General features: G+C 38.4%; 1 protein-coding gene across 1 annotated transcript in view; it reads right to left on the reverse strand.

The window, feature by feature from the left end:
• Positions 1–8237, reverse strand: part of ORC5 (origin recognition complex subunit 5) — a 78106-nt gene extending 69869 nt beyond the window's left edge. The window contains exons 1-3 of the mRNA XM_069587891.1: positions 8015–8237; positions 4239–4331; positions 1528–1728 (exon numbers count right to left, since the gene is read on the reverse strand). Coding sequence (XP_069443992.1) covers positions 1528–1728; positions 4239–4331; positions 8015–8086 — 366 coding nt within the window. The 5' untranslated portion in view covers positions 8087–8237. The remainder of the gene's footprint in view (positions 1–1527; positions 1729–4238; positions 4332–8014) is intronic.
• Between the last annotated feature and the right edge of the window lie 8686 nt (positions 8238–16923).

Raw genomic sequence — 16923 nt, forward strand, 5'->3', positions numbered from 1 at the left:
TTTTCAATTAGATTATAAGCCCCAAGTGGGCAAAGACTCTTTTGTCCCTGTTCTATCTCCAGTATCTAAAACAGTGCCTGGGATATTTGCATAAATAAATTAACAAAATTAAAAAGTGGAAGGAACTGTTTTATACATTTAAGAAGATGCAAGAATGCATAAAACTTAGTCCTTTCAGTGAGTTTATAACTTAGCTGTTATGAGACGGTATTATATTAAAATTTAATTTCAATTCCGGAGATAATCATTTTTAAAGTAAGGTTAAAGTATTATAAAAAATTCACTAACATAAAGCACATTATATACTTTCAGTTGTCTGCTAATTATTTTCAAATTGATGTAACAAGTTAAACTCAAACTAAGTCAATCTAAAATCAAATGATCTTTCCCAGACGTACCCCATACACAATTGACAAATTTGACCTTTGCTGTCTCTTACATTTATTCTTTTCTGCATTTTCTACCCCAACTCTAATCCAGGCCCAAACTGCCTCTAATGAAAACAGTTACAAGAGCCTCAAAACCATTTAGCCTATGTCTTTCAATTCCCTCCAATCTATCCACTCAACATGCCTTCAGAGCAATTTTCCTAAAGCATGTTTGTTGCTCTAGTAGATCTCCCTCTCACTGCCTAGGAGATGAAATAAGGCACATAAGAATGGTTTTCAAGACACTCCATGGTCTACCCCCTCCTACGTTTCTAGTCTTCTTTGTCTTCCCTCATATTTTATAACCTACAAAGACCAGAGTATTTGGTATTCCCTAGGCTCCATTCCCATCTACATGCCTTTGCCTAATTCCCTCCATCTGAAATTTCTCTTCTTTATTTTCTTCCTAATAACACCCTAGTCATATTTTTAGCTCCATCTCAGATGTTATCACTTTATGAGGCTGTACCAGATGTCCCCGGATCAGTGCTTTGCCTATCAATGTTATCACTAATCACATTCTACATGTAGTTATGTATGAGTAAAGCATAACTCTTCTACTAAGCTGAAGCTCCCTTTAGATAAGCACTACATCTACAGACTCATAGACATAGAAAACAAACCAGTGGTTACCAGTGGGCACAGGGAATGAGGAAGGGGCAACATAAGGGTAGGGGATTAAGAGGTACAAACTACTACATATAAAATAAATAAGCTACAAGGATACACTGTAGAGCACAGAGAATATAGTGAATGTTTTATAACAACTATAAAAGGAGTCAGTTCAGTTCAGTCGCTCAGTTGTGTCCGACTCCTTGCGACCCGATGAATCGCAGCATGCCAGGCCTCCCTGTCCAAATCAATGTTTCAGGTGTACTACACTGTACACCTGAAACTTCTATTATATTACACATCAACTATACACACCTCAACTGAAAAACTATACCTCAGTTTAAAAAAACAAATATATCAAACATTTTTATATCACATAAGCATCTACAATGCACTGTACGTAACGGATCTCAAAAAAAAATATGGAAACTGATTTAATAGATCAGTTTTCAAGTAAGAAATGATATAATGAAATTAAATTACTTACAATATATACAGTCTGATCCTTGAGATTTTCAGCTTCAGTTATTTGTTTAAATAAGCGAACAAAGTCATTAAATATTTCACAAGTTATATGAGTAGAACATTCACCCTCTGAAGAACTAAGATGATTCAATTTGTTTAAAATTTGTTCCAAAAGCAGTCTCAAGGTAAAGCACTCAACACAATTCACAAAGACATGTGGAAGCTGAAAAGAAAAACAAAAAGTATAAATAGAAAACACACAAACACAATAATGGCTTTGCTGGATATCCTGTTTGCCCTTCTGAATCTATACCCCACCATTCTCCAAACTGCTCTGTGCCCTCCGAGGCTGACCACTACAGACTGCATCGCTCAGACTCTAGTTTTTCTGGATCTAGTGGATTCAGTCAATGGGAAGAACCAGGAGACAGACGAAAAGTGGTGAGAGAAAAAACTTGAGTATTCCCTTGACTCCCTCTCCCATCCCTCAGTGGCCCAGAGCTTGACAGTGGCTCCATCTTCTCCTAAAGGCTGAGCTGGGCAGCCCTTGTCACAGATTACACCTCTTGCTGGGGCCTTTACAGTTCCTTCTGATGGTCCATTTAAGTCTGAGGGAGCTACAGGCTCTCAGCACATCATCATCCCTTACTGGTTCCCTTAACATTTCTTCAACCTTTGTAAAACAGTCCCTCCATTAAACTCACTTCAATTATTTGAATTTTCATTTGTTTCCAACAGGGATTCAAAGAAAACTTGTAATTTCTTCTAGAAAGAATTCATAAAAAGAACCCCAAGGACATGTGAATGTTAAAATTCTCAGTAAGAATTTATTTATAATTTTAAGATAACATTTTTAATGATGGACACATCTAGATTTAAAAAAATGCTAATTAAAATTAAGAGTTAGAAACTATGGTAATCCACCTGCGAGGATTGAGAATGAACTTTTCATTTAAACAACTACCAAAATGGAAGTAACTCCAGAAGCAATGAAGAAACAAAAGACTTACAAATATAGTCTGTTCTCAAAATGAAATCACAAAGCAGTACTGACCGCTCAGAGGCGTGGCACCTGTAACTATTTTTGGTCTTCTCTGGTGGCTCAGTGGTAAAGAATCCACCTGACAAGGCAGGAGATGCAGGTTCAATCCCTGGGTTGAAAAGATGCCCAGAGTAAGGAGATGGCAACCCACTCCAGTATTCTTGCCTGGAAAATTCCATGGAGTGAGGAGCCTGGCGGGCTACAATCCATGGGGTCCCAAAAGAGTCAGACATGACTTAGCGACTAAGCAACATAACCAGTTTTAGTGACGCTCTATAAACCTCACCCAATGAAGCTTTTCTTTTCCAGAGGAACAGTGTAAGTACGGCTACAATATATTTACTTGGGCACAATTTCACCAGCATTTTCTGACATCCTTTACCCCCACTCCTTTATGAACTAGAGTCCACACTATCTCTGTTATGAGTAACTGTCTTGCTTACTGCTGTGTGCTATCTGTGGCCTTTAATGGCAACATATCCTAAATGTCTCTTTGTAAAGTTGTATAAAAAGTCATGATAATCATCATTTATTACAATGATTAACTAGCAGCAAAAATCATTATACATTAAAAAATGAAATACAGTCCTTAAATATGGAACTTTCATATTCAATTTTCATGCTTTTATTCAAAATACATTATTTTTGGATACTTCCTACAGGGACTTACAAACACAAATGCCTGAGCCAGGACCGTGTGCACTCCAGGGTAGGAGAGGTGGAGAGAATGAGTGTAAGAAAGTGATTCCAAGCAGAGGGAGCAGTGTATGCCCAGGGTTCAAAGTAAGAAACAGCAAGAACTATCAATACTCCAGTTTGCCACACAAAACACACATACTGTGAGCTAAAGTTGGGACCATGAGTAGCAAACAACAGCCTGTTAATATATAAAGTTGTATGAGAACATAGCTAAGTCCATTCAGATAGATACTGTCCACGGCTGCTTTCTTACTAAAGAGGAGTTGAGAGGTTGTAATAGAAAGTACCTGGCCCACAAGCCTAAAACATTTACTATCTGGCCATTAAAGAAAAAGTTTGCCCATCCCTGGTTTAGGATACAAAATGAGGTGATGCAATAATCATGAGTAATAGCATCTAACCTTTACTGAGTGCTTACTATACACTAAGTATTGTGGTAAGAACTTGTCATATATTAACTCACTAAATTCTCACAAAAATTCCAAATGTTGTTGCTATTAGCCCCACTTTTCAGATGAGGAGAGCACTAAGGAGTGAACCTAGAAGAGGAACATAAGCCTACTAGATTCTGTCTGAAATTCTTAGGCATTACATTACAAAAGATAAACTGAATTCTGCTCACGGAGGGTCTTATATACTGGCAAAACACCTGAACATTTTGCTAAAGATCTTATTTAAGATTTTCATGGACTAGCTGCAGGGTGAAGAACAGATGGCACTTAAAAACTGTTGTGGAAATAAATGAAACAAACACAATTAATGAAACTCAGAAGCAATGGCTATGATTAAAGCTACACGGAGTCAAGATATTAATGATACAGAATCCACAGAACACGTTTACTATTCAATTTACTAAGAGAGTGAGGACAAAGAAAAGATTAAAAAATAAATTTGGACAAACATAAGTTTTAACTAAACATCTCCAAGATCCCTTCCATTTCTAGGAGTCTAAGAATAAAAATCAATTAACACTGAGCTTGGGGTAGTCTTACCTCTAAACTTCTCAACAAAGTTTGTGTTACATAGGTCTTTCCACTGGCAGTATGTCCATAAATAAAAATAGACGGAAAGCTGAAATGATGTCTCTAGGGGAAAAAAGGCAAATATCAATCTGCACACACAAACATAAAATAAACATTTATCAACTTGTGAAAGTTTTACATGATAAATTATTTAATCCAAATTTTTTCAACAGTGAGCATTTAATGAATTCATCATTATACTTTAAACTTACTTAAATTCAACTCTACTCTTTCTCAAAATTTCTGGAAAAATCATATTTGGCCTATGTATTATACATGACATATTACTAAATATATATCAGTTCAGTTCAGTTCAGTCGCTCAGTCGTGTCCGACTCTTTCCGACCCCATGAATTGCACTCCCTGTCCATCACCAACTCCCGGAGTTCACTCAGACTCGCATCCATCGAGTCAGTGATGCCATCGAGCCATCTCATCCTGTCGTCCCCTTCTTCTCCTGCCCCCAATCCCTCCCAGCATCAAAGTCTTTTCCAATGAGTCAATTCTTCGCATGAGGTGGCCAAAGTACTGGAGTTTCAGCTTTAGCATCATTCCTTCCAAAGAAATCCCGGGGCTGATCTCCTTCAGATATATATATATATATATATATATACACACACACACACACACACACACACACACACATATATATATACACACACACACATATATACTTAAATATTTTATTATTATATATATATATGTGCTTGTATTTTCAAATTTATGGGAGATTTAACAGATTTCTTTAAGAACAATTCTGATCATACTTCTTTTTCTTAGCTCTTTTTTATAGAATCTAAGTTCACAGGCTGTAACTTCACTATAAATTTTAAAGCTCTGAAACTAAGCATACAGAATCACAGGGCTAGAATTTCAAGAATCCCCTGTTCTAAGGAAAACTTACAGAATACTTCTGAATTATGTATACTACATTTACCCTGGCCTAAATGTATACATATCATCATCGTTTTCAACAACCAAATCTACACAGCATACATTTCAACATCTATTCCCAAGATTCTCCTGCAGTACATTGAGTTAGCAGCCTAGAGAAAAGTAAAAAGTGTCAAACATCTCTCTATGGTCTGGTCAATATTGCAAATATGCTTCATTAATTCAGTGAACATTTATTAGACAACAACTAAACACTGAAAACCATGATGCACTAAAGAGTACAAAAATCAGAGACAAAATATGCTTTGAAAGAATTCACATACACTTAAAAAATAATTACAAGAAAATTGGGTGACAATTCAATTTCCATGAAAAAGTAGAGTCTCTATGATCACCATCTACTACTACAACAGTACAGTTGACCCTTGAACAATACAGGTTTTGAACTTCCTGGGTTCACCCATACATGGATTTTTTTCAATAAATATATGGAAAAAATTCTGGAGATTTGCAACAATTTGTAAAAACTCACAGAAGAACCACATAGCCTAAAAATATAGAAAAAATTAAGAAAAAATTAGATATGCCATAAAGCATAAAATATATATAGATAATAGTATAGCCTTACAAAGTCATAAGGTGAGAGATATTTAATATAAAATTAATAATGTATTAGTTTTGTTTTATAACTTGGCTTTCAAAAGATTACAGTACCATACAGTATGTCTGTGTTTCCCAGCCTCTCCCTTCCTTCTCTCCCTCTCCCTCTTTCCCTTTTCTCCACCCTTCTTCCAATATGTATAAAATGCCCAATGCTTTGCATTATTAAGACAATACTGATGTACATACTGACAGACAATCCATCTTGTAGACAACGTAACTCAGTTTAGTACTGTGAATGTATTTCTCTTTATTATGGTTTTCTTAATAATATTTCCTTTTCTAAAGCTTACTTTATTGTAAATTAGAACAAAATATTATACATATAATACACAAAATATGTGTTAGTTGACTGTTTATCTGTAAGACTATTAGTAGCTAAGTTTTGGGGGAGTCAAAAGTTACACACTGATTTTACACTACACAGGGGGTCAGCACCTCTAATTTCCACATTGTTCAAGGGTTATCTGTAGTCACAGACATTTATTACATTCTAGCCACCAAGTTACAAATTTCCTTTTTGCAAGACAAAGGAGGAACTCAGTTTATACAGGAAAATATTAATGGCAAATGCCTATGGCAATAGCAGCCCAATAAACTAAAAATGGATGTTCTAATTCATGGATTCTTAAGTTTATACATAAGCATCTTGCAAATTAACTAGCTCAAAAATTCTGTCTCAAGAACTAAATGCAAGCTTTCTGAGCATCTCTTCTATCCAAATACTATATTTCACCTTTCAAGAGAAGCTCAAGATATTCATTAGGACACTTTTTCAAGCTACACTGAAATTCTCATTTTTTGGAATCCTGCCATACTTGTCTGCATCCAAAAGGTGTTTAATAATACTCCACCTTACATCATCTTTTCTGTGTTACCCAGAATTGAACTCTTGCACTGTTATTTAACCTTTCACCTTCATAAATCTAACATAAACTAATAATTCTGGATGTGGCACTGTGCCTGGAACAGAGAAGATGCTCAGTAACAATTCCCTGAATACATAAATGAGTCTGCTTAGAAATATGAACCAGTTTTTTTTTTTTAACAAATCTTTACATCTCCCACATGCACTGCACCTTACAGAAAAGTGCTATTAAAACTGTTAAACATGATTTGTTTCTCTGATCTACACCAAATCGATACTACTCATCTCTATTTGCCAACATTCATTTTCAGGAGCACCACTTCTGTTTGGAGAGATCTGGGTCTGTAACTCCAGGGAATGAATGCATGAGGTATAACCAAGAAAATGTTTCAGTGATAATATGGGTAACTACGATTAACTAGAATATTGACTGAGGATGCAGTCATTGACATCTTCCCTAACTAATGCGCCCCATTAGGAGGCTGGTACTTTTCCACTAACACTTCACAGGCCACCCTAGGCTGCCATCCGGCTAGTTGGATGAAAGCAGTACTCAAGAAAAACCTGAAGGGTAGGGGGAGTACATGAGTATGACTCTAAATTCTCATTTACTCTCCTTCAGATGAGATCCGAATCTGATTAATTCCAAGTCTCATTCATGAATCCGAAGCAAAGGCTCACTAAAGGCCACCAGAATATACTTAAAAAGTAGATTAAAGTATTCAATTGATGAATGCAAGCTCCTACGGAAAGGACTCCCTAGTGGTGTTCATCCAGAGGAAACTTAAACCTCTTCTCTTAGGCATCACCCGAACTGCTAGTTAAGAAGCCAAGACTGCACCTCTTTCTGTGCTTTAATAACGCTAGAAAAGCCGTTGACGTTTTAAACCAGATGCACTACGATGGACCTTACTGGCCTTCCCATCCACACAGGACTTAGAGCAACTACCTCACTGAAACGGAGGGGATTCAGATTTGAATAACACTGTGCAAACACACCTGTTGGATAAAATCCTATACAGCTGGGGTAAGAAGCACCTTTGAGTTGCTACTCTGTATTAACGCTCTCTCAAAACTGGCGTGTGTAAGAAAACATGCCTGGGCCAACGAGCCCGAGTTAGCGGGCCAGTACAGTTCAAAAAACTCCTCAGAAGTTACTTTGGGTGAGGAGTGGGACAGACCTATTACATCTCCTGTCTAAACGCAAACATAGTCTGTGGCCCCTCAATTCGAACGAAAATTTAAAAACTGGAAACTGTCGCCAAGACCATGAAATTCTTTGCCTCCGGGATTTAGAAGAGAAAAGATAGCTGGACGACAATACCTCTCCAAACAGGGACTGCAAGGTGGACACTTGGGACTCGCGACAAAGCACCATATTTTCCAGGTGAAGCATTCTGGCAGCTACGAGAGGACAGAGAAACCCGTGGCCAGCTCCGGGTCCAAAAGCCTAGCTTCACCTACACCAGGGTCTCCATGCTCCCGCCGGAAACCGGACTCGCGGGCTTCTGGGAGGAGCCGGCGTGGCCGAGCGTCGGCGTGACGTCAGCGCGCAAGAGAAGCGTCGACCCCGCCCTAGTCTTTCAAGGCCGGAGGCTGTAAGGCTTTGGCGCCACCGAGGGGCTGTTCCACTCCTATTTTCTTGTGGTGGGCATCTAGGCCTGTGGTCTTTGCCATCTAGAAGTTGGAAGAACGAACAGAGGCAGTGCTGAAAGGAGCTGAGGGGGCCCCCGCAGGCTCCCAGTAAGCAGAGAACCCGTGGCTTCAGTTTTCCCGCCTATAGGCGCCAAGTTTAGAAACCTTTAAGTGATGGATAAGTTTGTCGTGTAGCCCCACCCATGAGGGAAAGGAGGTTGTGGAGCGGAGGCCCCCCTCCACACAGGCAACTGAGGAAGGTGGGCTCAGTTGACCAATATTCTCAAAAAGTGGTTTTTTTTTTCTTCAGGAGGGTATGGGAAATTGGTCTCCAGTGCAAAAAAAAAAAAAAAAAAAAAAAAGACTAATAGCATTGAACAAACAATTTTGAATTAGTAGCCTTAGTGCAAGCCTAAAAGCGAGAACATCTGGTAATGCCTCCCCCTCAAGGTGAGGAAGTTCTTGTGTGAGTTGCTGAAGGCAACAAGAGTGAAAAATAACGTTCCTTTTAGCATTAGGCTGTTTGTGGAACACTTACTAAAAACTAGACGCTAAAAGATTGTGAAACAAGTATAGAAGCAGACAGAAATGAGTGGTAAAAAGAGGGTTTGGGGTCCGAAAGCTGCTGGATTGGGGCCATTGGCTCAGAGAGACCTTGGAAGAGTTGTTGAACCATTCATACTGCTGCCCAGCCAGGTCCTATGGGCCTCCTATGCCCAAAGCATTTCTGTGTCCCCCATTTCCTTGATAACAGAAAATATCCTTCATTCAGCCTCCATGACCATGCCTGAGTTCTAGTGGGCACATTCAAACGGTTGTTACTTAGCCAAGGTAGGTGATGTGACCCCAGGGAAAAACAGTCAAGGGCAGCCTTGGGACCGGGTCCTGTTTCCCCATCAAAGGACTCGCACAACATTTTAGGCATTTTGCAGATACTGAACCCCACTCCAGCTGGGAGAAATAAACGGTTAATGATAGTAGGCTGCCCGTTAGCTTTTTGACCCCAGACCAGTTGGACCTGAAGGTTGATAATGTTGGCGCCTACTTAACCTCACTACCAACCCATCAGAAGAACATCAGCAAGCTGCTCACACTCTCTTTGAACAATTACAATAAAACTTCTCACTATCTTCCCCAAGTTGGGACACAACAGTTTTAAAGGCATTAGTCCACTGCCCACCCCCACAACTTTGCTTGACAAAGTAATAAAGCTATCCTTTCCTACTTCACCCAAAACTCTGTCTCTGAGATTTGCTTACACTGGTGAACAGAGAAGATGAGCTTTCAGCATCAATTTTGGTGCCCAACAGGTTAGTGGGGTGGGGTGGAGGGGGTCCATTGGCTTGATAGACACTGTGAGGTTTTCTCCACACCAGTCTTTTTTGAGAGAGTGGAGAATTGGAGAATTCCTTGAGAGGCCAGATTGCCTAAAACCCTTGCCTTGAAAGGCAAGGCCTTAGTTGTACCCTGTCCTTGCAGCTGGAATTCTGAGGTGGGAATACACTGCGGAAAAGGGACTGCCCTATCAGCTGCTGAGGCCCTTTGTGCTTTGAGGATGCTCTTCCTCTTGCCTGGACTGCACTGGACTTCCCACTCTGAGGAATTATTTTGGGGAAACAGAAGATAGCCTTCAGGACATTCCATCACCTCTGCCAGCATTTTGGTAAGTCCCCCAGTGTGCACGCTGAGGTCACTCAACCTGGTCCATTTAGGGAAACTTTGGTCCATTTTGGGAATCTTGCTTGGGGATTTTTTCAATTAGGAAGATTGTTCAGCGTCTCTGTACAGAGAATCTGAACTTTCAGCCTCAATTTTGAATTGTAAACTTCTTTATCTGTAAAAAGGAGATAATAATGGCTGGGTTATTGCTAGGGATAAAAGATTATATACTTAGTGCCTGATGTACATAGATTTAAGTCATGGATGTCAAAATCAGAATATTGTATTTGTGACAGCCAAAAAGATCTTTTGATAATCATGGTCTCCTATAACTTATCAGCTAGTTAAAAATCATATATTTAAAGCAATTCAAATGCAATTGTTTAAGTACTTTAAGAAAGAATTATAAAAGGTACAATGGGACCATCCATCAAATCTTTCAGTATCTCTTCATCCACCCTCTCTAGATGGGGTTATACATTTCCATAACACTATCTTTTTAACATTCAACAAAATTGTAACTATATAATTGTCTAAATGTTAGTGTTTTATCTCTAGATGCTTTATAAGGGCAGGAAACCCTGTCTTCTTCACAGCTCCATTTTCAGTATATACTGTACTGCCTGGGACATATCTGTTAAGCAATCAGTAAATAATTTGTGCACCTGGCAGGGAGTGCCTTACTACCTAGACAGATTTAGGAAAGTTTCCCAGAGGAGGGAACTGAGACTTAAGAATAAGGGTTCACCTGTGAGACCGCAAAGGGATTCTAAGCAAAAGAACAAAAAAGACAAGATGAAGACATAAAAGGAGCAAATAGGCAATCCCGTGCCAGGGACCAGCAAGTAATTTTTCAGAATAAATCTACAGAGTGGCAGGTGGTCAGGCTGGATACAAGTGCATGTTATACTAAGAGGACTGAACCTTGTATAGGCCACAGGGAGCCAAAAAGCAATTTTAGGCAAAGAAGCAAATGAACACTTGACTTTAAGGAAGTTCCTTTTGACTATAGCATGGAAAATAGAATCAATTTGACTACAGCAAACATCGAAACAATAAATGATGATGGCCTAAACAAAAGGAATGGGAAACGAGGTAACAAGGAATGGCAATGAAGGCTTATTAAACATAATGTGGCAGACACTGTGATACATATATTATCTGTTTTAAGCTTTACAATATAGTAGATTGTGAATGGGAAAAAACTAGCTGAAGTTAAGTAATTTATCTTTCAAGTAGAATACTCTTGAACATAGGTCTGGTTGACTCCAAAGTCCTTAATCTTTCTATTACATCATACTGTGAAGAAGCTGAATCTGAGAGAAATTTAGAAGTAATTTTATAGAATTCAGTGGCTGATTAAATGAGTTGGAGGCTGGAGTCTTCAAGAGTAGCATTTAGGTTTCTTAGGTGATTTTAGGCTTTGCAGATAATGAAATAAAAAATAAAGAAGGAGAAGGTTTATTGATTTAGTGTTATCTTTATGGGATTTAATTTTATCTTTAACACTAAAGTGAGTTTCTCAGATTTAATCTGGAGTGTCTACAGGGTAACTAGTTAAAGAGGTCCAGAATAAATGGGATCTGAAGCTACAAAGAAAGTGGCCTAGCAAAGGAGATACAGAAGTTATCATCACAAATATAGTCGAGCCAGTCCTCTGGGTCAGACTGCACACAGAGAATATATGTTTATTACACATTAACCTGCAAATAATCCTTTAAAAATGTGATAGTAGTAGATGGAAGTTGGTGCTCAAATGGTATAAATTATTTTTTCCACAGAAAGAATGTGTCTTCAGAAAATATCCCAATAGTAAAAAGCTCACTAAAATCCTCTATGGCATATTTAATAGCTGTACTTTTAGGCCTGCTGTATTAAAACTCGAGTTTTAATTGAAGGAAAAAATTATGTGTCAGAATTAGTTTTATAAACAAAAAATTTTGGTAATACATATATCAGTTTAAGGAGTATGAGAAAATGTGGAAACAGTTTCCTATTTAAAAAAATGAACACATCATAAGCTGTGAATCTCCAACAGTTATGCATGAGGGATATTTTAAAGAGTCCTAAAAATTGCTGTATATCAATATGTAAACATAAGGAGCAAAAACTGTAGTATTTATGCATTAAAATGGTCTTTAACTGTAATTTTGATTTTTCAAAGTTAAAACATTAAGCAAATAACATGAAACAATGGGAAATTTCATTCTTCAAAACAAAGCTCAAATAATTTCTTTATAATACTGTTTATGAGCCCCCCAAAAGGAAACAAATGAAACTAAGCTTACTATACTTATTTTTAATTTTTTAAACAATACCTCTGTGCTCTTTTAATCTTTGGTTACTTATTCTCTAGTTTTTAACTTAATGATTTGTATATTAAATAAACATAGAAGTTTTAATCCTAAAATACTTGGTGGTAAATGTGTTTTCAAGCTAATTGTTTTTCAATGCCATTTTGAAAGTCTGATTTACCTATGTACTGGCATCCCAGGACTAATAAAATATAAATTAATTGTTTAAAATGTAATCAAACAGAAAGAAAATCTTTAATACTGGTTGAGGAACTTGGTCATGGCTTCAGATAAACTAGAGACAAGCTCAAATACAGATGGAAAATTTCAAGAAGATTTTATTTTAGTTACTTAATTTAACTTTATGAAAATAATTTTGAATCGTTCCCTTGCTCAAATCCTTCTCATTTTCCCTCCCAGCCAAATCGTCACAATGTACAAGACCCCCTAAAACCTACTTCCCACTTCGCCCTTTACTTTGCTCACTTCATCTTCTGCTTCTCTTCCTTAAGATCACTCTCTTTCAGCCACACTGGCCTCCTTGGATTCTCTGGACCATGCTGGGCAGGTTCCAGCTTCTTGTGACTCTGCTCTTGCTGTTCATCCTGGAATCTTTTTCTCAATCTTATTCACACTGCTCACTCCTGACCTCCTTTGATCTCTGCTCGAATGTCACCTTACTAAAGCCTTCTTTGACTACTTGTCTCCACTGTCCCCATCCCCCTTTTTTTCCTTTATTTTGATTCATAGTACTTATTCATGGTACTTATCATCTACATATTTTACTTGTTATTGTCAGTCTCTCACAGTAAAATGTAAGGCCTCTGTGGAACTCAATCAAAAAATTTCCTAATGCCTAGGAGGCACTCAATAAATATTTACTGAATTGATTAATGACTTTACTTATCCCAAATGACTAGCATGAGCTCTGGTACAAAGTACATGTTTAACCACATTTGATTAATGAAATGAATTGCTGAGAAAAACTACCGAAAAACTGAAACACCAAAACTCCCAAAGTTCCAGTTTTAGCTTCAAGGATGATTGTTTTCTGTATCTTTAATTATGACACCCATCCTCGCTCAGCAGTCTTATTATTGTAGTTTTAGCCACTTTGATGACCACCCTGAGCCACAAAGGAATGAAATGTTCATTGTTCAGAAAATAAATAAGCATATAAATAAATAAAACTGAGTTAAAATCCAGGCACTTTATTCAGAAATGGAGTTAACTTTAGGTCCTTTGAAAATTTACTGTTAAGGAAGTTTGAATGTGAAGGAGCAGCACAATCTTTAGAAATTGGGTAGTGTATCCTCACTACCATGTTAGACATTCATGGAAGTCCACTCAGATAGATGAGGACATTATTTAGGGTATTATCTGAAAATAAACCAAATGTTGACTTTTTTCTGAAGTAAATATATTTTAATAAAATATAAATACCAATTAAATAATAATTACCTATCTTTACTTGCATTTATTAGGAGAAAACATGAAGTAGATCTGAAAGCCGTATCATACTTGGGCAGATTGCTGTATTATTTTATGTACCTTCTCTAACCTTAACTTACTCTAATTCAATCTAAGCATGATGTCCACCTTTCCTGTCCCTCACACCTCCGTTTACCACCTGTGGTAGGCAGAATAATGGCTTCTCAAAGACAGCCACAACCTAATTCCAGGACATGTTAATATGTTAGATTACATGGCAAAGGGAAATTAGAATGCAGATTGAAGAAGGTTATCAGCTGACTTTGAGATGGGGAGGTTAGACAGTACTATCCAGATGCTGCTGCTGCTGCTACTAAGTCGCTTCAGTCGTGTCCGACTCTGTGCGACCCCATAGACGGCAGCCCACCAGGCTCCCCCATCCCTGGGATTCTCCAGACAAGAACACTGGAGTGGGTTGCCATTTCCTTCTCCAACTATCCAGATGAGCCCAACATAATTACAAGCATCATTATTAGTGAAAGTGGAAGGCAGCATAAGCCCGAGAGATGGCAATGTGAAAGGTGCCCTGATGTTGCTTGCTTAGAAGGGGGAGAGGAGCCAAGGAATGCAGGCAGACTCTAGAAGTTGGGAAAGGGAAGAAAATGGATTCTTCCCAGAACCACCAGAGAGGAATGCAGCCCTGGCTCAGACCTCAAAATGAGTTAGACTTATTTCAGACTTATGACCTCCAGAACTCTAAGAAAATAATTTTGTGTTGTTTTAAGCCACTAATTATGTGGTGATTTTTTTATAGCACCAATAGAAAACTAACCCACCTATCACATTAGAGTTCATTCTGACCTTTTTGCTAGGATAAAAATGTATATGCACTCCGTTGATTAGTACAGTTGGCCCTCTGGATCTTCAGGTTCCACATCCATGGATTCAACCAACATCAGATTCAGTTCAGTTCAGTTCAGTCGCTCAGTCGTGTCTGACTCTTTGCGACCCCATGAATCTCAGTGTGCCAGGCCTCCCTGTCCATCACCAACTCCCGGAGTTCACTCAGACTCCTGTCCATCGAGTCAGTGGTTGAAAATACTAAAAAAAAAAAAAAAAAAAAATTTCAGAACACTCCGAAAAGTAAAACTTGAATTTACTGGTCTCCAAGTGGCTCAGACAGTAAAGAATCTTCCTGCAGTGCTGGAGACCTGGGTTGGAACCCTGGGTTGGGAAGATACCCTGGAGAAAGGAATGGTTGGTTACCCACCCCACTCTTGCCTGGAGAATTCCATGGACAGAGGAGCCTGGCAGGCTATAGTCCATGGGGTCACAAAAAGTTGCACATGGCTGAGTGACTAACACTTTCACTTTCACCAGCTATTTACTAGCATTTACATTGTATTAAACATTATGCTGGAAGGGATTGGGGGCAGGAGGAGAAGGGGACGACAGAGGATGAGATGGCTGGATGGCATCACTGACTCAATGGACAAGAGTTTGGGTGAACTCCGGGAGTTGGTGATGGACAGGGAGGCCTGGCATGCTGCAATTCATGGGGTTGCAAAGAGTCAGACAGAACTGAGCGACTGAACTGAACTGAACTGAAACATTTTATGTAATCTACAGGTCACTCAGAATACAAGGAAGGATGTGCATTGGGTTATACTCGAATACCACACCATTTTATATGAGACTTGAGCATCCATGGAACAATTCCCCACGAATACTGAGAAACTACTTTACTCATACTGGTTAATTTTCATAGTAATCGTGTTTGGAAACAACCCAGGGATGTTAAGTGACCAAAATGGACACTTATCTCTTTCATCAAGAGTGGGAGTCATGGTACAATATAATCTGAAGCTTAATAACTTTTTTATTGCATCAAAATTATGGAACAACTCTATTAAAATACAACAAAATGTGAAAATGCAAAAAAATGAAAATTCAAGGAAAAGTTAACAAATCCACCACTATAGCAAAAGATTTCAAGAGTCTCTCAAAATTACTGTTAGGTTGAGCAAACAAAAATTGTAAGGATGTAGGAAATTTGAAAAACATAATTAATAAGCTTGTTTTATAGGATAAGACACTTTTCTAAGCACATGCAGTACATTTACTTAAGTTGACTACCATGTACGAAGGTATAAAGCAAATCTAAACAAATTTCAAAGGACTGGCATCATTCATAATTCTCATTGCAATGCAATCAAAAAACAAAAAGTAGATGTCAGTACTTAAAAGATAAAAAATTCATAGGTTTGAGAATTCAAAAACATACTTTTAAATAACTCAAAGATGAAATATGTGAGTCACAATAAACTGGAAAATTCTGAAGGAGATGGGAATACCAGACCATCTGACCTGCCTCTTGTGAAATCTATATGCAGGTCAGGAAGCAACAGTTAGAACTGGACATGGAACAACAGACTGGTTCCAAATAGGAAAAGGAGCTCGTGAAGGCTGTATCTTGTCACCCTGCTTATTTAACTTATATGCAGAGTACATCATGAGAAATGCTGGACTGGATGAAGCACAAGCTGAAATCAAGATTGCCGGGAGAAATATCAATAACCTCAGATATGCAGATGACGCCACCCTTATGGCAGAAAATGAAGAAGAAAGAACTAAAGAGCCTCTTGATGAAAGTGAAAGTGGAGAGTGAAAAAGTTGGCTTAAAGCTCAACATTCAGAAAACAAAGATCATGGCATCTGGTCCCATCACTTCGTGGCAAATAGATGGGGAAACAGTGGAAACAGTGACAGACTTTATTTTTGGGGGGCTCCAAAATCACTGCAGATGGTGGCTGCAGCCATGAAATTAAAAGATGCTTACTCCTTGGAAGGAAAGTTATGACCAACCTAGATAGCATATTCAAAATCAGAGATGTTACTTTGCCAACAAAGGTCTGTCTAGTCAAGGCTATGGTTTTTCCAGTGGTCATGTATGGATGTGAGAGTTGGACTGTGAAGAAGGCTGAGCACCAAAGAATTGATGCTTTTGAACTGTGGTGTTGGAGAAGACTCTTGAGAGTCCTTTGGACTGCCAGGAGATCCAACCAGTCCATTCTAAAGGAGATCAGTCCTGGGTGTTCTTTGGAAGGACTGATGCTAAAGCTGAAACTCCAATACTTTGGCCACCTGATGTGAAGCATTGACTCATTGGAAAAGACTCTGATGCTGGGAGGGATTGGGGGCAGGAGGAGAAGGG

Source organism: Ovis canadensis, chromosome 4, assembly GCF_042477335.2.
Source record: "Ovis canadensis isolate MfBH-ARS-UI-01 breed Bighorn chromosome 4, ARS-UI_OviCan_v2, whole genome shotgun sequence".
Lineage (NCBI taxonomy): Eukaryota > Metazoa > Chordata > Mammalia > Artiodactyla > Bovidae > Ovis > Ovis canadensis.